We start from the raw sequence: 23,123 nt of genomic DNA on the forward strand, positions 1-23,123 counted from the left end.
GTTTGTTTTTTGGTTCTTACTGTGCTGGATACTCCCCTGTTTAAATTTGTTTGGACAGTTGTACTCGCCGACGGGTTTGCATGACAACCTCGGGTGTGCAGGAGAACCCTGTGGTTGTCATTGCCGGATCACTATGAACGCCTGCCACCCAGCAATGTTAGCAAGTGAGCATTTCTGCTACACAAAGCAGGGCTGCTACACAAAGCAGTGGGATGGGCTACAGGACAATAAGCAAGCAGCTTGGTGAAAAGGCAGCAAGTGTCAATCTTCCTCAGTCTGGGGCTTCATTCAAGATCTTGCCTTCTGGGGTAAGGATGATTCTCCTTAAGGTCATGAATCAGCCCAGAACTACATGGGAAAACCTGGTCAATGACCTGAAGAGAACTGGGTCAAAAGTCTCAAACATTACAGTTAGTAACACTATGCCGTCAAGGATTAAAATCCTGCAGGGAACGCATGGTCCACCTGCTCACGCCAGCACATGTCCAGGCCCGTTTGAAGTTCGCAAATGACCATCTGGATGATCCAGAGGTATGGGAGATTGTCTTGTGGTCAGATCAGAGCAAAATAGAACTGTTTGGTATCAACTTCAAATCCGCCATATTTGGAGGAAGAAGAAAGGACGAGTACAACCCCAAGAACAGTTCCAACCATGTAGCATGGTGGAGGAAACAACATACTTTGGGGTTGCTTTTCTGCAAAGGGGACAGGACGACTGCACCGTATTGAAGAGACGATAGTTGGGGTCATGTATCGCAAGATTTTGGCCATTAACCTCCTTCCCTCAGTATCGGCAATGAAGATGGGTCATGGCTGGGTCTTCCAACAGAACAATGACAAGAAACACACAGCCAGGGAAACTAAGGAGTGGCTAAGTAAGAAACTTTTCAAGGTCCTGGAGTAGCCAAGACATTCTCCGACCTGAACCTAATAGAAAATCTTTGGAGGGAGCCGAAAATCAATGTTGCCTAGCGATAGCCCTGAAAGATCTGGAGAAGATCTGTATGGAGGAGTGGACCAAAATCGCTGCTGCAGTGTGTGCAAATTGGTCAAAAACTACAGGAAACGTCTGACCTCTAATTGCAAACAAAAGGTTTCTCTACCAAATATTAAAGTTATTTTTTTCTATTGTATCAAATACTTATTTAATGCAATAAAATGCGTACTAACCCCTTCCCGACCTGTGACACAGCGTATGCGTCATGAAAGTCGGTGCCAATCCGACCTGTGACGCATATGCTGTGTCACAGAAAGATCGCGTCCCTGCAGATCGGGTGAAAGGGTTAACTCCCATTTCACCCGGCCTGCAGGGACAGGGGGAGTGGTAGTTTAGCCCAGGGGGGGTGGCTTCACCCCCCCCCCCCCCCCCCCCGTGGCTTACGATCGCTCTGATTGGCTGTTGAAAGTGAAACTGCCAATCAGAGCGATTTGTAATATTTCACCTAAAAAACTGGTGAAATATTACAATCCAGCCATGGCCGATGCTGCAATATCATCGGCCATGGCTGGAAACACAATGTGCACCCACCCCACCGATCGCCCCCACAGCCCCCCGATCTGTGGTCCGCTCCCCTCCGTCCTGTGCTCCACTCCCCCGTCCTCCTGTCCGCTCCCCCCGTGCTCCAATCACACCCCCCGTGCTCCAATCACACCCCCCTGCGCTCCGATCCCCCCCCGCACAGCGATCCCCCACCCCGTGCTCCAATCCCTCACCCCGTGTTTCGATCCACCCCCCCGTGCTCCAATCCACCCCCCCGTGTTCCAATCCACCCCCCCGTGCTCCGACGCCCCCCCCCGTGCCCTGATCTCCCCCCCTTATACTTACCCGTCCTCCCGGTGTCCGTCCGTCTTCTTTGCTGGGCACCGCCATCTTCCAAAATGGCGGGCGCATGTGCAGTGCGCCCGCCGAATCTGCCGGCCGGCAGATTCGTTCCAAAGTGAGTTTTGATCACTGAGATATAGCCTATCTCAGTGATCAAAATAAAAAAAATAGTAAATGCCCCCCCCCTTTGTCACCCCCATAGGTAGGGACAATAAAAAAAAATAAAGAATTTTTTTTTTTTTGTTCCACTAATGTTGGGGTAAGAACTAGGGTTAGGGTAGGGTTAGGGGTAGGGTTAGGGGTAGGGTTAGGGGTAGGAATGTCCACATGTATTCTGGTCCTCTGCGGATTTTTCCGCAGAGGATTTGATAAATCCGCAGTGCTAAACCGCTGTGGATTTATCGCAGATTTACCGCGGTTTTTCTGCGCATTTCACTGCGGTTTTACAACTGCGATTTTCTATTGGAGCAGTTGTAAAACCGCTGCGGAATCCGCACAAAGAAGTGACATGCTGCGGAATGTAAACCGCTGCGTTTCCGTGCAGTTTTTCCGCAGCATGTGTACAGCGATTTTTGTTTCCCATAGGTTTACATTGAACTGTAAACTCATGGGAAACTGCTGCGGATCCGCAGCGTGTGCACATACCTTTAGAATTAGGCTATGTGCACACAGTGCGGATTTGGCTGCGGATCCGCAGCAGTGTTCCATCAGGTTTACAGTACCATGTAAACATATGGAAAACCAAATCCGCTGTGCCCATGGTGCGGAAAATACCACGCGGAAACGCTGCGTTGTATTTTCCGCAGCATGTCAATTTTTTGTGCGGATTCCGCAGCGTTTTACACCTGTTCCTCAATAGGAATCCGCAGGTGAAATCCGCACAAAAAACATTGGCAATCCGCGGTAAATCCGCAGGTAAAACGCAGTGCCTTTTACCCGCGGATTTTTCAAAAATGGTGCTGAAAAATCTCATACGAATCCGCAACGTTGGCACATAGCCTTAGGGTTAGGGTTGGAATTAGGGTTGTGGTTAGGGTTAGGGGTGTGTTGGGGTTAGGGTTGTGATTAGGGTTACGGCTACAGTTGGGATAAGGGTTAGGGGTGTGTTGGAGTTAGAATTGAGGGGTTTCCACTGTTTAGGCACATCAGGGGGTCTCCAAACGCAACATGGCGCCACCATTGATTCCAGCCAATCTTGTATTCAAAAAGTCAAATGGTGCTCCCTCACTTCCGAGCCCCGACGTGCGCCCAAACAGTGGTTTACCCCCACAGATGGAGTACCAGCATACTCAGGACAAACTGCGCAACAATTAATGGGGTCCAATTTCTCCTGTTACCCTTGAGAAAATAAAAAATTGCTTGCTAAAACATCATTTTTGAAGAAAGAAAAATGATTTTTTATTTTCACGGCTCTGCGTTGTAAACGTCTGTGAAGCACTTGGGGGTTGAAAGTGCTCACCACATATCTAGATAAGTTCCTTTGGGGGTCTAGTTTCCAAAATGGGGTCACTTGTGGGGGGTTTCTACTGTTTAGGCACACCAGGGTCTCTGCAAACGCAACGTGACGCCCGCAGACCATTCCATCAAAGTCTGCATTTCAAAAGTCACTACTTCCCTTCTGAGCCCCGACGTGTGCCCAAACAGTGGTTTACCCCCACACATGGGGTATCGGCTTACTCAGGAGAAACTGGACAACAACTTTTGTGGTCCAATATCTCCTGTAACCCTGGGAAAATAAAAAATTCTGGGCTAAAATATTATTTTTGAGGAAAGAAAACGTATTTATTATTTTCACGGCTCTGCGTTATAAACTTCTGTGAAGCACTTGGGGGTTCAAAGTGCTCACCTCACATCTAGATAAGTTCCTTGGGGGGTCTAGTTTCCAAAATGGGGTCACTTGTGGGGGGTTTCTACTGTTTAGCCACATCAGGGGCTCTGCAAACGCAACGTGACGCCCGCAGAGGATTCCATCAAAGTCTGCATTTCAAAACGTCACTACTTCACTTCCGAGCCCCAGCATGTGCCTAAACAGTGGTTTACTCCCACATATGGGGTATCAGCGTACTCAGGAGAAACTGAACAACTTTTGGGGTCAAATTTGTCCTGTTACCCTTGGGAAAATAAAAAATTGCAAGCTAAAAAATCATTTTTGAGAAAACAATTTTTTTTTTTTATTTTCATGGCTCTGCGTTATAAACTTCTGTGAAGCACTTGAGGGTTCTAAGTCCTCACCACACATCTAGATTAGTTCCTTTGGGGGTCTAGTTTCCAAAATGGGGTCACTTGTGGGGGAGCTCCAATGTTTAGGCACACAGGGGCTCTCCAAACGCGACATGGTGTCCGCTAATGATTGGAGCTAATTTTCCATTTAAAAAGCCAAATGGCGTGCCTTCCCTTCTGAGCCCTGCCGTGCGCCCAAACAGTGGTTTACCCCCACATATGGGGTATCTGCGTACTCAGGACAAACTGGACAACAACATTTGTGGTCCAATTTCTCCTATTACCATTGGCAAAATAGGAAATTCCAGGCTAAAAAAATCATTTTTGAGAAAAGAAAAATTATTTTTGATTTTCATGGCTCTGCGTTATAAACTTCTGTGAAGCACTTGAGGGTTCTAAGTCCACACCACACATCTAGATTAGCTCCTTGGGGGGTCTAGTTTCCAAAATGGGGTCACTTGTGGGGGAGCTCCAATGTTTAGGCACACAGGGTCTCTCCAAACGCGACATGGTGTCCGCTAACGATGGAGATAATTTTTCATTCAAAAAGTCAAATGGCGCTCCTTCCCTTCCGAGCCTTACCATGTGCCCAGACAGTGGTTTACCCCCACATGTGAGGTATCGGTGTACTCAGGAGAAATTGCCCAACAAATTTTAGGATCCATTTTATCCTGTTGCCCATGTGAAAATGAAAAAATTGAGGCTAAAATAATTTTTTTGTGAAAAAAAAGTACTTTTTCATTTTTACGGATCAATTTGCAAAGCACCTGGGGGTTTAAAGGGCTCACCATGCATGTAGATAAGTTCCTTGGGGCGTCTAGTTTCCAAAATGGGGTCACTTGTGGGGGAGCTCCAATGTTTAGGCACACAGGGTCTCTCCAAACGTGACATGGTGTCCGCTAAAGAGTGCAGCCAATTTTTCATTCAAAAAGTCAAATGGCGCTCCTTCCCTTCCAAGCCCTGCCATGCGGCGAAACAGTGGTGTACCCCCACATATGCAGTATCAGCGTACTCAGGACAAATTGGACAACAACTTTCGTTGTTCAGTTTCTCCTTTTACCATTGGGAAAATAAAAAAATTGTTGCTGAAAATCATTTTTGTGACTAAAAAGTTAAATGTTCATTTTTTCCTTCCATGTTGCTTCTGCTGCTGTAAAGCACCTGAAGGGTTAATTAACTTCTAGAATGTGGTTTTGTGCACCTTGAGGGGTGCAGTTTTTAGAATGGTGTCACTTTTGGGTATTTTCAGCCATATAGACCCCTCAAACTGACTTCAAATGTGAGGTGGTCCCTCAAAAAAATGGTTTTGTAAATTTCGTTGTAAAAATGAGAAATCACTGGTCAAATTTTAACCCTTATAACTTCCTAGCAAAAAAAAATTTTGTTTCCAAAATTGTGCGGATGTAAAGTATACATGTGGGAAATGTTATTTATTAACTATTTTGTGTCACAAAACTCTCTGGTTTAACAGAATAAAAATTCAAAATGTGAAAATTGCGAAATTTTCAAAATTTTCACCAAATTTCCGTTTTTATCACAAATAAACACAGAATTTATTGACCTAAATTTACCACTAACACGAAGCCCAATATGTCACGAAAAAACAATCTCAGAACCGCTAGGATCCATTGAAGCGTTCCTGAGTTATTACCTCATAAAGGGACACTGGTCAGAATTGCAAAAAACGGCAAGGTCTTTAAGGTCAAAATAGGCTGGGTCATGAAGGGGTTAATTATGTAAAAATCATGTGATTTTTTAAGATTGTCTCACAGTTACAGTGTACCTGCAATAAAAATGACAGACCTCTCCATTCTTTGTAGATGGCAAAGCTTGCAAAATCGGCAGCGTATGAACTATTGATCTTCTCCACTGTGTATGTATATATATTTATGTATATAATCGTAAAATGTTAGCGTTGGAAGGAAACTCAATGGTCATCATGTCCAAATTAGGATTTTTTAATAGATATATATATATACCGTATATACTCGAGTATAAGCCGAGATTTTCAGCCCAAAATTTTGGGCTGAAAGTGCCCCTCTCAGCTTATACTCGAGTCACGGTAGCGGTGGGGACGGCGGGTGAGGGGGATAGGGCGCTGAGGAATACTTACCTAGTCCCAGCGATCCTGACGCTCCCCCTGCCGTCCCACGGTCTTCTGTGCTGCAGCTTCTTCCCCTCTTCAGCGGTCACGTGGGACCGCACATTAGAAAAATGAATAGGCGGCTCCACCTCCCATAGGGGTGGAGACGCCTTTTCATTTCTCTAATCAGTGGTAACGGTGACCGCTGATAGAGGAAGAGGCTGCGGCACCGAAGACCAGCTGTGACAGGCAGAGGGAGCGTCAGGATCGCTGGGACTAGGTAAGTATGTAATATTCACCTGTCCACGTTCCAGCTGCCGGGCGTCGCTCCATCTTCCCGGCGTCGCTCCGCTCTGACTGTTCAGGTCAGAGGGCGCGATGACGCATATAGTGTGCGCGGCGCCCTCTGCCTGATCAGTCAGTGCGCAGAGACGCCGGGACCGGACGCTGAGAGCTGCAAGCAAGAAAGGGGAGTATGGCATTTTTTTTTTTTTATTACAGCAGCAGCAATGGCAGAGCTTTCTATGGCACAGCTATGGGGCAGTACTGAACGGGACACAGCACTATATGGCAGCTATGGGGCAGTACTGAACGGCACACAGCAGTATATGGCAGCTATGGGGCAGTACTGAACGGCGCACAGCACTATATGGCAGCTATGGGGCAGTACTGAACGGCGCACAGCACTATATGGCAGCTATGGGGCAGTACTGAACGGCGCACAGCACTATATGGCAGCTATGGGGCAGTACTGAACGGCACACAGCACTATATGGCAGCTATGGGGCAGTACTGAACGGCACACAGCACTATATGGGCAGCTATGGGGCAGTACTGAACGGCACACAGCACTATATGGCAGCTATGGGGCAGTACTGAACAGCACTATATGGCAGCTATGGGGCAGTACTGAACGGCACACAGCACTATATGGCAGCTATGGGGCAGTACTGTACGGCACACAGCACTATATGGCAGCTATGGGGCAGTACTGAACGGCACACAGCACTATATGGCAGCTATGGGGCAGTACTGAACGGCACACAGCACTATATGGCAGCTATGGGGCAGTACTGAATGGCACACAGCACTATATGGCAGCTATGGGGCAATAATGAACGGTGCAGAGCACTATATGGCAGAGCTTTCTATGGCACATCTATGGGGCAATAATGAACAGTATGGAGCATTATATATGGCACAGCTTTATATGGAGCATCTTATGGGGCAATAATGAACGGTATAGAGCATCTATTTTTATTTTTGAAATTTACCAGTAGCTGCTGCATTTCCTACCCTAGGCTTATACTCGAGTCAATAAGTTTTCCCAGTTTTTTGTGGCAAAATTAGGGGGGGTCGGCTTATACTCGGGTCGGCTTATACTCGAGTATATACGGTATATATATATATCACATACTCTAAAATGTGCACAAAAACAAAAATGACTTCTTTACAAACCTCCTAAATCTCATAATCTAAGTGAAGATCGAAAACAATGGGACTCTTACCTAGGACCTCTTGAAGACCAAGTATATTGATTAGCAGGTAGTTTTTCACGGAGGGAATATTCGGCAACCATCATATCCGGAGAAACATATGCCCCAACACCTGAAGTGAGAATGAGACAATAGGCATAAGAGTCCACAATCATCAATAAATTATTGCACACTAAAATCACTTAATCCAGTACATTAGTTCTCCATTATTAGTCTAATTAAATAAATCATCAAAATGAAAAAAAAAAAAAGTTTTTTTTGTTTTGTTGGGCCAGAGAGCGCATACAATGGGTGTATAACAAATCACAATCTCACCTATGACACTAGAGGTAGTTCCTCCCGGACAGCCAACGGTGGACAGACATGGGCCATTATTGCCAGCACTTGAGACATATATGATGTTGTTTTTCCATACTGCTTCATTAATTGCTTCACAGATTCTCCTATAAAAAAAAAATCCAAAAAGACAAAGCACTCTGAGAGAAGGTCTAAAGTTTATATCGGAAAGTCTATTTGTGTATTGTTTCTGTACAAGGGTCAGTAAAGTGGCACAGACGTACCCAGAGTTTGGCCAGTGTGTCGCTTCACCGTAGCTGTAATTGACAAGGTCACATTTATATTTTATTGCTTCAATCATCTGTGAAATAAATACCAGAATTTATATTCAATATTGCAAAACTAAAAAGCTGATGACAGAATTGTAAAAAAACGAAAGATTAGGTCATACGCATGGTCAGATACTATGGAAATAAATTGTTTAAGTGGGCAACATCCATACAAAAACTATACTGGGATCACCTAATGCATAACAATATAAACAAATCACAAGAAAAAGAAAGTATATGCAAAACAACCAGGGATCACCAAGAAAATTCAAAAGTGCAAAAATTCTTTTCTTCAATAATGTTACAAAACCAAAGGCAAATAATTAAAAACATTAAAAATACACTAGGGATAAATCGCACAGAAGAGATCCAAAAAACATTATAAAAACTGTGCATGCGCTTCTCCTGTACAAAGATGCCGGGGGTTAGTGAATCATTTGGTTGAACCCGGCAGCGGTGAGTTCGCGACGGTGTCCCGCTGGTGGTACCGCGCAAAAGGCTGGTACCACCAGCAGTTTCGATATTGAGACACCCATCACTTGGGTGTCCCAATATGGAGGCCGGACAACTTCCGCCGCTTGGAATTCTGGGATCCGGACACATCTGGACGGAACAGGATGTGAAGACACTACAAGGCAAGTACACTGCTCAAAAAAATAAAGGGAACACTTAAACAACAGAATATAACTCCAAGTAAATCAAACTTCTGGAAAATCAAACTGTCAAACAGTGTTGCTTCCTAAGTGGACAATCAATTTCACATGCTGTTGTTCAAATGGAATACACAACAGATGGACATTATTGGTAATTATCAAGACACTCAAAGGAGTGGTTCTGCAGGTGGGGACCACAGACCACATCTCAGTACCAATTCTTTCTGGCTGATGTTTTGGTCACTTTTGAATGTTGGTTGTGCTTTAACACTCGTGGTAGCCTGAGACGGACTCTACACCTCACACAAGTGGCTCAGGTAGTGCAGCTCATCCAGGATGGCACATCAATGCGAGCTGTGGCAAGAAGGTTTGCAGTATCTGTCAGCGTAGTGTCCAGTGGCTGGAGGCGCTACCAGGAGACAGGCCAGTACACCAGGAGATGTGGAGGGGGCCGTAGGAGGGAAACAACCCAGCAGCAGGATCGCTACCTCAGCCTTTGTGCAAGGAGGAACAGGAGCACTGCCAGAGTCCTGCAAAATGGCCTCCAGCAGGCCACAAATATGCATGTGTCTGCACAAACGGTTAGAAACCGACCACATAAGGATGGTCTGAGTGCCAGACGTCCACAGATGGGGGGGGGTGCTCACAGCCTAACACCATGTAGGACGATTGGCATTTGCCACAGAACACCAGGATTGGCAAAGTCGCCACTGGCACCCTGTGCTCTTCACAGATGAAAGCAGGTTCACACTGAGCACGTGACAGACATGACAGTCTGTAGACACTGTGGAGAGCAATCTGCTGCCTGCAACATCCTTCAGCATGACCGGTTTGGCAGTGGGTCAAGTAATGGTGTGGGGTGGCATTTCTTTGGAGGGCCGCACAGCCCTCCATGTGCTCACCAGAGGTAGCCTGACTGCCATTAGGTACAGAGATGAGATTCTCAGACCCCTTGTGAGACCACATGCTAGTGTGGTTGGCCCTGGGTTCCTCCTAATACAGGACAATGCAAGACCTCATGTGGCTGGAGTGTGTCAGCAGTTCCTGCAAGATTAAGGCATTGAAGCAATGTACTGGCCCGCCCGTTCCCCAGACCCGAATCAGATTTAACAAATGTGGGAAATCAAGTCTCGCACCATCAACAACTTCACGTTGCACCACAGACTGTCCAGGAGTTGGCAGATTCTTTATTCCAGGTCTGGGAGGAGATCCCTCAGGAGACCATCCGCCGCCTCATCAGGATCATGCTCAGGTGTTGTAGGGAGGTCATACAGGCACGTGGAGGCCACACACACTACTGAGCATCATTTCCTTGTCTTGAGGTATTTCCACTGAAGTTTGTTCAGCCTGTAAGTTCATTTTCTACTTTGAGTTTGAGAATCTTTACAACTCCAGACCTCCGTGGAATATTAGTTGTGACGGTGGCTCAGTGGATAGCACTGCAGCCTTGCAGCGCTGGAGTCCTGGGTTCCAATCCCCCCTTGGACACCATCTGCAAGGAGTTTGTATGTTCTCCCCATGTTTGCGTGGGTTTCCTCCGGGATCTCCGGTTTCCTCCCACATTCTAAAGACATACTGATAGGGAATTTAGATTGTGAGCCCCATCAGGGACAGCGATGATAATGTGTGCAAAACTGTAAAGCGCTGCGGAATATGTTAGCGCTATATAAAAATAAAGATTATTATTATTATTATTTACGTTGGTAATTTTTAGGTTTTATTGTTCTTAACACATTCCACTATGTAATGAATAAAGATTTACAACTGGAATATTTCATTCAGTGATATCTAGGATGTGGGATTTTAGTGTTCCCTTTATTATTTTGAGCAGTGTATATAGATATAGATAAACAAACCATAAATGGTACATGGAGACCCAGTAGATCATAACACAATAATATGAAGAGTCTGATATAAGTGAAGGTACGAAATAGTAATATATGGGAGCAAAATACTTCACCCTAATTCAGTCACATAGTCGCCCCCTCTTGAGCAAGCAGTCCAGCTAAGTAGACACAAGGATTAAGTGACTGCATATTTTCTACCATGTATGACTAAGTGCTGATATGTATTTTTACAGTGATAGCAGCATGGGTACAACTGACAGCCCCTAATGTGTCTGATTGGTATTTGAGATTGATTTAGCAAGCTTTTGTCAATAGTCCATGGCTTGTGTATTATACACTATATAATGTTTTTGGGATCTCTTCTGTGCGATTTATCCCTAGTGGACTTTTAATGTTTATAATTATTTGCCTTTGGTTTTGTAACATTATTAAAAATTAAGAATTTTTGCACTTTTGAATTTTCTTGGTGATCCCTGGAGGTTTTGCATATACTTTCTTTCCCCATCGCTTCAATGGGGACACAGGAATCATGGGGTGTATGCTGCTGCCATTAGGAGACTGACACTATGCACAAAAAATGTTAGCTCCTCCACTGCAGTGTACATCCCACCGACTGGCATTCTGATATTCAATTTAGCTTAGTGTCAGTAGGAGGAGGACACGGGTTTTTCATTAGACCCATATCTACCTCGGTGGGCGTCGTACCTTTTCTGGTACCGCTGAGGGATACAGGATGAATGGTCACTACTGTAATCCCACAAAGAGACCGAGTATGGCGTGTACTGCCACCCTGTATCCTCATATGTCTGGCCGGCAGGACCAAGACCCCCAACACAGAAGCATGTCTTAGCTCTGTCTCCCACCCACCAGAGCCTGTCGGTTTGAGGAGACAGACGTCCATCAACATTCCTTGGATGATGAGGTAAGTGTACAGGTGAAGAAAGGTGAGTATTTTCCCCCCTTTCATCTAGTACCCTCATAAATCCTTCTAAGAGTGGGACTCAGGGTTTTTTTATATGGAAAAGGCACTGTGTCTCACAGTTTGGGGGTCCAGGGCTCTTACCTCACCCTGGATCTCTTTTGCAGCTTCCCTTGTGCAGATAGTTCCCCGTTTCTCAGGATGGGTCCACCAGGGAGGGGGTAATCGCTGCGGTAGCGCCATGGCCTTCTAGGACCTCTGCGCCGCTTCTCCCCTCCCGGCAGTCACCGGGTTGTAATCTAGGCCCTGGCTTCTGTCAGGGCCTAGTCCGGTGTTGTGTCTCCGCCCCCCGTCCTCTCCTTTGGGTGGGAGAGACCCTTGTAGGGCCTCCGCGATGCTCCTTCCCCTCCCGGCAGTCACGGATTCTAATCTAGGCAAACCTACAACCTGCAGTAATCACCGATCGATCAAACCACTGCACGACCAGCTCTACCCTTACCTGCTTGTAGATTGTAAGCTCTCACTAGCAGGGTCATCTTGTTTTGCTTTATTGTATTGTTAACGTTGTTACCTATGACTGTTGTCTTTGAAACTGTTAAACTGTAATGCGCTACGGAATATGTTGGCGCTATATAAATAAATATTATTATTGTATCCTCAACCATCCCTTGTAGATTGTGAGCCCTCGCGGGCAGGGTCCTCTCTCCTCCTGTACCAGTTGTGACTTTTATTGTTCCAGATTATTGTACCTGTTTTTATTATGTATACCCCGCCTCACATGTAAAGCGCCATGGAATAAATGGCGCTATAATAATAGTAATACATAATAATAATAATAATAATAATAATAATAATCTAGGCCCCGGCTGCTGCCAGGGCCTAGTCCGGCGTTATGACTCCGCCCCCCATCCTTTCCTTTGGGCGGGCTTTTGTCCTGTCTTTCCCTCTTCCCGGCGCATAGCTCCGCCCACTCCTCTCGTCCTCAGCATAGACTGCGACCGGCGCCATCTTTGTCCTCCCGGATTGCATGGTTGGCACCGCCCACTCCTCCTGACTTCAGCGCGGGCTGCTATCAGCGCCATCTTTTCCCCTCTTGGATCGTGGACTCTCCTCTTCCGGCCTCAGAGAGCGGGTTTTTGCTCCATCGCGCCCTCCTCTTCAGCAGCGAGCGTTTTTTGCACTGCATCGTCGACAGTCGCCATTTTCCGGTGTGTGGACCCGGCGATGATTTCCTCTACAGCAGGGGTATCAAACTGCATTCCTCGAGGGCTGCAAACAGGTCATGTTTTCAGGATTTCCTTGTACTGCACAGGTGATAATTTAATCACCTACACACATAATGATTACAGCACCTTGTGCAATGCTAAGGAAATCTTGAAAACACGCATGGTTTGCGGCCCTCGAGGAATGCAGTTTGACACACCTGCTCTACAGGACCTGCTTTCCCTACAGACCTTCCCAGCCTCTACTGCCGGAAGCCAACTACAGGACATCTGCCGTGAGTAGGGTCTGTTCATCATGTCTAATTCTAAGGGAGAACGTTCCCATCCTCCTCCTTCCTCCTCTGCTTTAATTAGACACTCTGTGCTCTTCTTGTAAAGGCAGGCTTCCTTCAGGTCAGTCCTCTCCCCTCTGTCAGGACTGCAGCAACCCCACTGTACCCACCGCTCAGGAGCTCCCTTATGTCCCAGGTGAGAGTGAGGGCCCTATCCCAGGGTGGGCTTCCTCTGTCTCAATCTGTGGCGAATCTCACCAGGGTATCTCAGACCCTGGTGTCCGTTCTTGATAAGTTGCCCTTGCAGACTTCCGCGGTAGCCAGCGGGTCACAGGAAGCCCCGTCTGAGCCTGCCAAGATAGGCCGCAAAAGATCCAGACAGGATCGCCGGTCCGACTCCTCTTCCCGTTCCATCTCGCCCCACAGTCCGTCTCAGCGTTCTGTTTCTTACAAGTCCTCCTCTCCCGAGTCAGGCGAGGCGTTCTCAGACGCACCTTCGGAGGATGCTTTGGAGCTGGATTCAAACCAAATTGCTAACATGAGGATATGGTTCAGAGCCTCATTGGAGCAATCAACCAGGCCTGTGGCATCAAAGATTTCTCTATAGAACCCGCGGATCAGGCGGTTTCATTTAGAAGGTCGAAACCACCTTCCAAGGTCTTCGCTCCTCATTCGGAATTCGAGGAGCTTCTGGCCAGATAGAGAATCTGACCAGACGCTTTCAAAGAGGAACGCTCCTTGGCGTGTTATATCCTTTATCTGCGGTGCTCACCACCAACTGGACTGCTTCACCCTCCGTGGACCCACCAGTTTCTAGACTGTCTACCAACACGGTCCTTCCTCTTTCTGGTGAAGCATCTCTGAAGGATTCTAATGATAGAATTATAGAATCCTTTGCGAAGTCAGCCTTCGAAGTGGCTGCGTCTACTCTCTGTCCAGCCTTTGCTTCCACTTGGGTTTCAAAGTCTGTAGCCAAGTGTGCAAAACAACTCCGCCAAGGCATTCTGGCTGGGGCTCAACCAGAACAGCTGGCGGAGCTTGCCAACCAGATTTCTCACGCAGGTGAGTATTTCGTGTCTGCCTCCCTGGATGCCGCATCTTGCGCAGCTCAGGCGTCCAGCAATGTTGTTGCCATCCGGCGGACCGTTTAGCTTAAGGCCTGGCAGGCGGACTTGTCATCAAAGAAGTCCCTTACCAGCCTGCCTTTTCAGGGATCGCACCTCTTCGGTTCCAGGCTGGATCAAATTATTAAGGACGCCACCGGGGGCACAAGTTCACTTGTTCCGCAATCCAAACCTCACAGGCCTCCTCCAAAACGGCAGTTTCGGCCCTTTTGTCACTTCGCGGTTCCTGTTCTCACCAACAGAGGCCACAAGCACGCCAGGATAGGAAGAAGGTTTCCTTTAGACCCACCCCTTCCTGGTGCTCTCGCTACTCAAAAAAAAAATACCCTACATATATTTATATGTTTTTTTTGCACGTATATTTTTTGCAGGGTGCAGCTGGGCCCAAATTGTTCTGTACACTGTGGTCTCTGTTCACACGGGATGCATTTTAGCACTGGGCAGCCCGCCATAGGGCGTTATTAATAGGCTGTAGCCAGATGCTTTGTATTCCTTGTGTGAACAAGCCACATACAGAGTATTTTATCTTAGTGCATTGGTGTACCACACGGCCAAACCCTTATTGAAGGCTGGCTGTTTCATTAGGTATTGCACTTGTGCATTTGCTATTTTGTTTGGGTCCGCTGCACCCTGCTTGTGCATTTGTATTGAGGCCTATTTAGACAGGTAAGCATCTTTGCCTGTCTTTGGTGTTTTTTCTTGAATGTGTCCTTTTTTGGTGTTTTTCATGCTCTCGCTACTCCCAAGGTAGATCCGCCAGGTCTAATCCTGAAATATCTACCTCGGCATGACTCAACGAGATCCCAGCACTTCTCCCAAGCTAGGCAGCCGTCTTTTCTTCAGAGACGTTTGGCTCACTTCAGTGGAGGAAGCATGGGTCAAGGAAGGTTTATCGTCCGGATACAAACTAGAATTAGTTTCTCGGACCCGGGATCGCTTCTTCGCATCTCGCCCTCCAAGAGACTCCGCTCTCGTCCCAGGTTTCTTTGCAGCTATCGCCTCCCTCCTCAGTTTGGGGGTAATCGTTATCGTTCCAGAAAGAGAAAGGTTCACAGGTTTCTACTCAAACCTGATTGTGGTGCCGAAGAATGACGGCACAGTTCGCCCCATTCTGGATCTCAAGTTACTGAAGAAAAGGGTTCGTCTGCGACATTCCAGGATGGAATCCCTTCGTTCAGTAATCACTTCCATGGAGGCACAGGAATTTCTGTGCTCGATAGACATTCTCGCTATCGCTCCCAGGGTCTTCACAAAGATCATGGCAGCATCGATGGCCCTTTTGAGGACCAGATGTCTGGTGCTTTTTCCGTACCTTGACGACATCCTCATCAAGGCTCCGTCTTTCTCTCAGGCTCACGAAAGTCTGACCATCATTCACGACACTCTGTGCTGGTTCGGGTGGCTGTTCAACAGGAAAAAGTCCTGTCTTGTTCCATCTCCGCATGTCGTGTTTCTAGGCATGCTGTTCGACACCCGTCAGTCAAGGGAATTCCTTCCCAAGGAGAAAAGAGCAATTCTCCGCAGGGAAATTGGCTTGCTTCAGAGCTCTCGGCATCCATCCTTCCGATCGGCCATGAAGGTCCTGGGGAGGATGGTGGCAACGTCAGAGGCGATCCCCTTCGCTCAATTCCACTTCAGCAAGCAATTCTTTGGCAGTGGGACAAGTCTGTCTTTTCTCTGGGTTGCCCGATTCGGCTCTCGTCCCAGGTCAAACGGTCCCTCAATTGGTGGTTGACATCTCATCTTCCAGGGTCGGTCCTTTCTTCCCGTTCACTGGCAGGTGGTGACGACGGACGCCAGCCTTCTCGGCTGGAGGGCAGTGTTTCGTCACTTGACTGTCCAGGGCCGTTGGTCGGCGCAGGAATCCACTCTGTCGATCAACGTCCTCGAGATACGGGCCATTTTTCTGTCCCTCCTTCACTGGGAGAGACTTCCCCGGGGTCTGCCAATCCGAATTCAGACTGACAATTCCACGGTAGTGGCATATGTCAACCACTAGGGAGGGCCTCGGAGTTTCTTGGCGTTGACCGAGGTCTCCAAGATCCTTCTTTGGGCGGAGGTGACGGTTCCAGTGATATCTACGGTGCTTATCCCCGGTGTAGACAACTGGCCCGCCGATTTTCTCAGCTGTGAGGGCCTTGCAGCAGGGGAATGGTCCCTGCATCAGGAGGTCTTCCATCAGATTTGCCTTCAATGTGGACCTCATGGCGTCCCGCCTGAACCGGAAAGTCCCTCGGTTCGTCTCCAGGTCCCACGATCCTCTCGCAGTGGACGCCAAGGCGCTGGCCATTCCTTGGTCGCAGTTCGTGCTTCCCTATCTGTTCCCTCCCCTTCCCCTTCTTCCCAAGCTGCTGAAGAAGATCAAGGCGGAGGGGGTGCCGGTCATTCCGATTGCACCGGATTATCCCAGAAGGTCTTGGTTCGCAGACATTGTCAATCTTCTCGCGGATGTTCCCTGGCGGCTTCCAGACAGATCAGATCTGTTGTCTCAGGGTCCAATCTGCCACCGGAATTCTCGGTCGCTCAATTTGACCGCGTGGCTGTTGAGACCGCGGTTCTGAAAGCGTCTGTTTTTTTAAAATCGGGTGATTCAAACCATGACCCAGGCTAGGAAGCCGTAGTCTTCCAGGATCTGCTATCGAACCTGGAGGGCCCATTTCCTTTGTTGCGAGTCCAATCACGTCCCACTTATGTCCTTTTCTCTCCCTTCTATTTTGGCGTTTCTCAAGGCAGGTCTGGACTCGGGTCTTGCCCTTAGTTCCCTAAAGCAGGGGTCCCCAACTCCAGTCCTCAAGGCCCACCAACAGGTCATGTTTTCAGGATTTCCTTTGCATTGCACAGGTGATGCAATCATTACCTGGGCAAGACTAAGGAAATCCTGAAAACATGACATGTTGGTGGGCCTTGAGGACTGGAGTTGGGGACCCCTGCCCTAAAGGGTCAAGTATCAGCCCTTTCCTTTTTTTTTCCAGAAGACGTTATCAGCCCGACCACAGGTCAAGACCTTCCTTCAGGGAGTAGCGCATGCAGCTCCTCCGTACCAGGCTCCCGTGGATCCATGGGATCTCAATCTTTTTCGGGAGGCCCTGAAGGGTTCTCCCTTTGAGCCTCTCAGAGAGGTTCCACTGTCATTTCTGTCCTGGAAGGTGGCCTTCCTTGTGGACATCACCTCCATTCGGCGCGTCTCGGAGTTGGCGGCCCTTTCTTGTCACCCTCCTTTCTTGGTTATTCACCAGGATAAGGTAGTCCTGCGGCCTCCACCTTTCATCCCAAAGTCGTGTCCGCCTTCCACCTCAACGAGGATATTGTTCTACCTTCTTTTTGTCCTGCTCCGACTCATCCTCTGGAGCGTTCATTGAACAAGCTAGACCTGGTCAGGGCAATGAGGGTCTATCTGGCTAGAACGGCCTCTTTTCGGAAGACAGACTCTTCATCATTCCAGATAGTATGCATAGAGGCCTGTCGGCCTCCAAGACGACTGTTGCTCGCTGGTTCAGAACAGCAATTTTGGAGGCTTACCGGGTCAAGAACAGAATGCCTCCTCCTGGGGTTAAGGCTCACTCTACCCAGGCAGTTGGCGCCTCCTGGGCGGTGCACCACAGGGCTTCCGCCCTTACAGCTTTGCAAAGCGGCAACCTGATCTTCCGTACACACGTTTGTCAAATTTTACAGGGTCCATACCTATGCTCCTGCGGATGCCAGCCTAGGCAGAAGGATCTTGCAGGCGGCAGTGGTGAGTTCTCCGACCCGACAGAAGTCCGCCTTTCTCTCCCCAGGGACGTCCCATGGTTCCTGTGTCCCCCCCCCCCCAATGAAGTGATGGAGAAAACAGGATTTTTGGTTGCTTACCATAAAATCTGTTTCTTGGAGCCTTCAATGGGGGACACAGCACCCTCCCATGTTGATCCGTTCTTTTGTTTTCTGTGTTCTTTATTTAGTTTTTCTGTGATCTATCATTACAGTTAAAGTCGAGTTCTTTCAACTTTGTTGTTTCTCACTAACTGAAGTATACACCCTATGGTTCCTGTGTCCCCCAATGAAGGCTCCGGCGGAGCCCGCATCAAAGCAGGGGATCTGACCACGGACGTACTTTCCCGGTTAAAGAGAAAGGAGAAAAAAAAAAAACTTTTTGATCGCTTCCTTTCAAAGGCCAGTGAACCATCAGTAAAACAGAGGCAAGTAGCCCGAATCAAACTACATTGCGTATCCTTAAAAAAAAATAAAAAAAAATATCAACTTCAATAGCCGCCAAGTAAACCAAGCCATCCTGTCAGAGGCTACAAGGAAACCTTTTGGCTATATGCGTTCTTACAGTCACATAACAGTAACCAAGACATTGTTCCAACATTAGCTTTGACAGAATAGAATCCATACCGCTCTTATAAGCCCTGTGCCTGTCTCCATTGTGCTCAGTCTTGTGTCACCAATCTTTATTGCAAGAATCTGAGCTCCAGGAGCAACACCGTTTCTTTCGGGTTCATCAGGAAAATACCCTGCAGCAATACTGGCCACGTGTGTTCCATGAGCACCTGTAATACACAATGACCCATTCATCAGCAGGCCTGAAAACTACTTTGTGGTCCATGTAACATACACAAATGAAACTACAAGCATCAGTGGTTACTATGGACAATTGCTGTTTTGTTGGAATGAGCTGGGGCTAGTTCAATCGTGTACGAGTAGCCAGGCACTGTTCTGTTTAGTTAAATCCTTAGGCTTGTTCAGGAGCTAAGTTTACGAGTATTTTAGTGCTGTGAAAAGTAATACAAACTGCATGCGTGTGTGAATGCTACCTAAGGTCTAATGCCTAGCACCTACCTACACATAGTACTGTGGAGATTTAAGCAGGTGTGAAAAAAATGCTGCAAAGTGAGAATGCTTTCAAGTGTGGAAGTGTTAATAGTTTATTTTTAACACAAATCAAAATGTAAAGTGAATGAACAAAAGTGAAATCCTAATCTATTCCATAATTGGTGTGGGTTTTTTTTTTTACCAAGAGGACTAAATGATAAAACTGACCTGCCATTATGATTCTCCAGGTCATTACGAGTTCATAGACACCAAACATGTCTGGGTTCTTTTTTCAAGTGGTTGAAAAAAATTCCAAAGTTTGTAAAATAAATATTGTCATTTTCCAAGACCAGTAGTGTCTCCATTTTTCATGATATGGGGTTGGGAGATGGCTTATTTTTTGCGTGCCGAGCTGACTTTTTAATGATGCCATTTTGGTGCAGATACTGTCTTTTGATCACCCGTTATTGCATTTTAATGCAGTGTTGCGGTGACCAAAAAAAAAAAAAAGTAGTTCTAGCGATTTAGTGATCAGGTTAATTCTTTTTTTATATTTTTTTTTTCACTTTTGGCATGCTTCAATAGTCTCCATGGGAGACTAAAAGGTGTCGTAACCCGATTGGCTCTGCTACATACAGGCGATGATCAGATCGGGTCATCACGGCAACGATCAGTCCCCGGTGATTACGTCGCTGGGTCGCCGATCAAAGAGCAGAGGTGGCACCCTCCCTCTGCTTGCCTGCTACATACTATGATCGATTTTGATTGCAATATAAAGGGGATTGAAGTCCACGAAGTGGTGCGGGCGGGCAATCGTGCGCACAGCCTGTGAGTGGGAGATCGCCATGATTTATCTATACGTCAAAAGTCAATAAAAACCAGCAGACCATGACGTATGGATACGTTCCATGTCGGTAAGGGGTTAAGAACTTTCATATGTAGGATGAAACAATGATGTACATCACCCCCTGCTTGGTGGAATTCATTACCTATGCACCGGACTATAATACTACATAACCCACGAGTTTGTGCAAGTGTACCTAGAAAAATTTAAGACAAAAAGATTGTCACACCAAATATTGATTTTAATTTTGCTAAAGCATGACAAAGGGGCAGGAAGTCAGATTCCAGTTATGTGTTCCTGCATTATTTGCTGTAGTTTTGACAATCACCTGCTAGAGGACTAGTAAACCTGCTGCTATGTAGTCATCGATATTCATGAGCTGTGTGTACTTCGCCCCCGATTAGCAGCTTTTTTGTACACTGTGCATAGGCAGAGAACTGCCAATCAGTGGTGAGGGCAGGGTTATACAGATAACTTGTACATCTGAAGCAGATAAAACGGGGATTTTAGCAAAACTGCAGCCCAGGAAATTATATATCGCTGGAATTGTGGTTTCTGCCCTTATATTATTCTGCTGATAGATCGGTAATAAATCCCCGATGACAGATTTATCTGGGAGCCTCAAGATGTCACTATGAATAAGGAAAACTATGATGATAACTTACCACCACTTGTTACGATGGAAAGTAGGTTGCCATCATCATAAATGTTGACGGAGTAATTTAGCATTTCTGTTGTGCCAAATGATGCGTACTCCTGGGCTTCTCTGTAATTTCCCAGCACAGTGCAGGTATCCAGATCTCCACTCTCACTGGTGTCCATACATGCTCTGCAAGAGGGAATAAGTGTGAACACTTACAACTGGGCATGTGGCTGTGTTCAGAATCAGCCAATCAAATCTAAACTCATTTTAAATAGTACACAGCTGCCATCATATAAATGGATTCTGGTTAACCCTATATAAAAGTTTAGCTGTTATGTTAGGATTCACTTGACATTTTCTTAGTTGCATTTTATAGCCATGGTTAATTAACAGCATACAACACAGCAAAGAGATCTCATTGTTTAAAGTTGTCAGAAGTGTACAACTTTTTTTTTTTTAAAGAATTAGGTATATTATTATTATTATATCATATTAGGACACTGAAGATGGTCAAGAAATTGTTTAAGTTTGGCACAACAGTAACATTACCTAGACCTGGAAGGTCCTCAGAAATTGATAAAAAGACAAAATGAAAACTGGTACGGAAGCCTGCTAAGAGGCCTACAGCAAAATTATAGGAGCTGTAGGAATCTGGCAAGTACTGGCTGCATATTGCATGAAACTATAATATTTTGTATTCTTCTTATGTCTGGCCTGTGGGGTAAGGTGGCAAGATGAAGGCGCTCCCCCCTTCACATAGACAAACATTCATGCCTGATTATGCTTAGCCAAAGCCATGCGGGAAGAAGTCTTCAGGTCTGATGAAACCAAGATTTAACTTTTTGGCCATAATTACAAAAAGTATGTTTGGCGCAAAGACACCATTGCACATCCCCAAAAGGACACCATACCCACAGTGAAGCATGGTGGAGGCAGCTTCATGCTTTGGGTTTTTTCTCTCAAAAGCAGGAATTGGGGCTTTAAGCAAGGTGGAGAGAATTCTGAACAGTTTTAGATATCAATTTTGTAACATAACAATCAGGTTTTTGCTAAAAACTAGAAGATGAACTTCACCTTTCAGAATGGTGATGTCCCTAAGAATATCTCCAAATCAACAAATGAATGGCTTTGCCAGAAGATCAAATTGCCCAACCAGAATCCAATTGAAAATGTGTGGGTGACCTGAAGAGGGTTGTACACTTGAAATCTGACAGATTTGGAGAGCTACTGCAAGGAGTAGTGGGCAAAGATTGCCAATTCTTGATGTGCCACACTCCTACCCAAAGAGGCTGAATGCTGTCATAAATTCAAAAACTATTTCAACAAAGTTAGTTTTTAGTTCATTATTTTCCCCCACTATGAAACATTTCAGATTGTTTTTCAATTGAATTGTATAGGTTATATGACATTAAAGGTGGAAAAAGTTCTGAAAGTATTCATCTTTGTATGATTTTTTTCACATTAAAAACTGGCATTTTAACAGAGGTATGTAAATTTTTTACATCCACTAATTAGCTGTAATATACAATTTTTATTTTTTTTTTTTTTTTTTAATCAGATAAATTTTTATTGAACATAATAAATGTTATCTATTCATACAACAAAGTGCATTTGTGTTTTTCATTTTAACAAGAAAATATACCCCTTCTCCCCCCTCCCTCCTTCAGATAACCAACCCCAACTTCCCCCCCTCCTCCCCAAGAAGATCATTTTTATTACAGACAAATTGTATTAACATTATTTACCACAACCTCTTAATCATTCCCATTTAGCCATGGCTGCCATAGCTTTTGAAAAAACCCCATCCTATTCCTCTTGGTATAAATGCTTTTTTCGAGCTGGACAATATGATTCACCTGTGCGGTAAATTCTCGTCTGGTTGGAGGTTCCTCCCTAATCCAGTATCTCGCAATCACTTTCCTTGCAACGAAGAGCAATCTAGCTATTGCCATTTTGGCAGTTTCATCGGCCGACAACTCCTCCACATACCCAAGTATACAAACCACTGGATCCCTGGGAATCGCACATCCATAAAGCACTCCAATTTGGTTCAACACTGCTACCCAATATGAAAAGAGCCTGGGGCACACCCACAACATGTGGAGCATACCCGCCTCAGTCTGAGTGCACCTAGGGCACTCAGAATCCAATCTCACTCCGGCTTTGAACAACAAGTCGGGTGTCCTATAGACCCTATTAACCACATACAATTGCGAGAGCCTCCCAGGCTCACTCATTGACAATTTAGGTATGTATTCCAGAATAGACCCCCATTTGTCATCGTCTATTTCCCCCAGTTCGGCCTCCCATTTTCCTCTAGCTTTAATCGGGTAATCCTCCAAAAATGTGTGTAGTAAATCCCCATATACTTCCGATATAGCCCCCTTTGTTCCATTGTTATTTAGAATACAGTCTAACATGAGATCTTTCTGAACCACTATGGGCCCCCTCTTCCTCTGTGCCTGAAAAGCGTGCTGAACTCTCCTATATTGATACCATTTTAATCCCGGAAACTGAAATTCCTGCCGAAGCGCATCATAAGATCTAAGACTCCCACTGTGAATCAATTGTCCTAATAGCC

The 23,123-nt window shown here is 46.2% G+C and overlaps 1 protein-coding gene across 4 annotated transcripts in view; it reads right to left on the reverse strand.

Annotated features, from left to right (window-relative positions):
- Positions 1–23,123, reverse strand: part of TPP2 (tripeptidyl peptidase 2) — a 133,096-nt gene that overhangs the window by 93,921 nt on the left and 16,052 nt on the right. For all 4 annotated transcript variants that reach the window (XR_011319348.1, XR_011319349.1, XM_069757964.1 and 1 more), the window contains exons 6-10: positions 20,565–20,728; positions 18,639–18,793; positions 8,182–8,258; positions 7,937–8,064; positions 7,634–7,733 (exon numbers count right to left, since the gene is read on the reverse strand). Coding sequence is in view for 2 of the 4 variants with exons in the window: in XM_069757964.1 (XP_069614065.1) it covers positions 7,634–7,733; positions 7,937–8,064; positions 8,182–8,258; positions 18,639–18,793; positions 20,565–20,728 (624 nt within the window). In the remaining 2 variants the exon portion in view is untranslated. The remainder of the gene's footprint in view (positions 1–7,633; positions 7,734–7,936; positions 8,065–8,181; positions 8,259–18,638; positions 18,794–20,564; positions 20,729–23,123) is intronic.

Source organism: Ranitomeya imitator, chromosome 3, assembly GCF_032444005.1.
Source record: "Ranitomeya imitator isolate aRanImi1 chromosome 3, aRanImi1.pri, whole genome shotgun sequence".
In the NCBI taxonomy this organism is placed as follows: domain Eukaryota; kingdom Metazoa; phylum Chordata; class Amphibia; order Anura; family Dendrobatidae; genus Ranitomeya; species Ranitomeya imitator.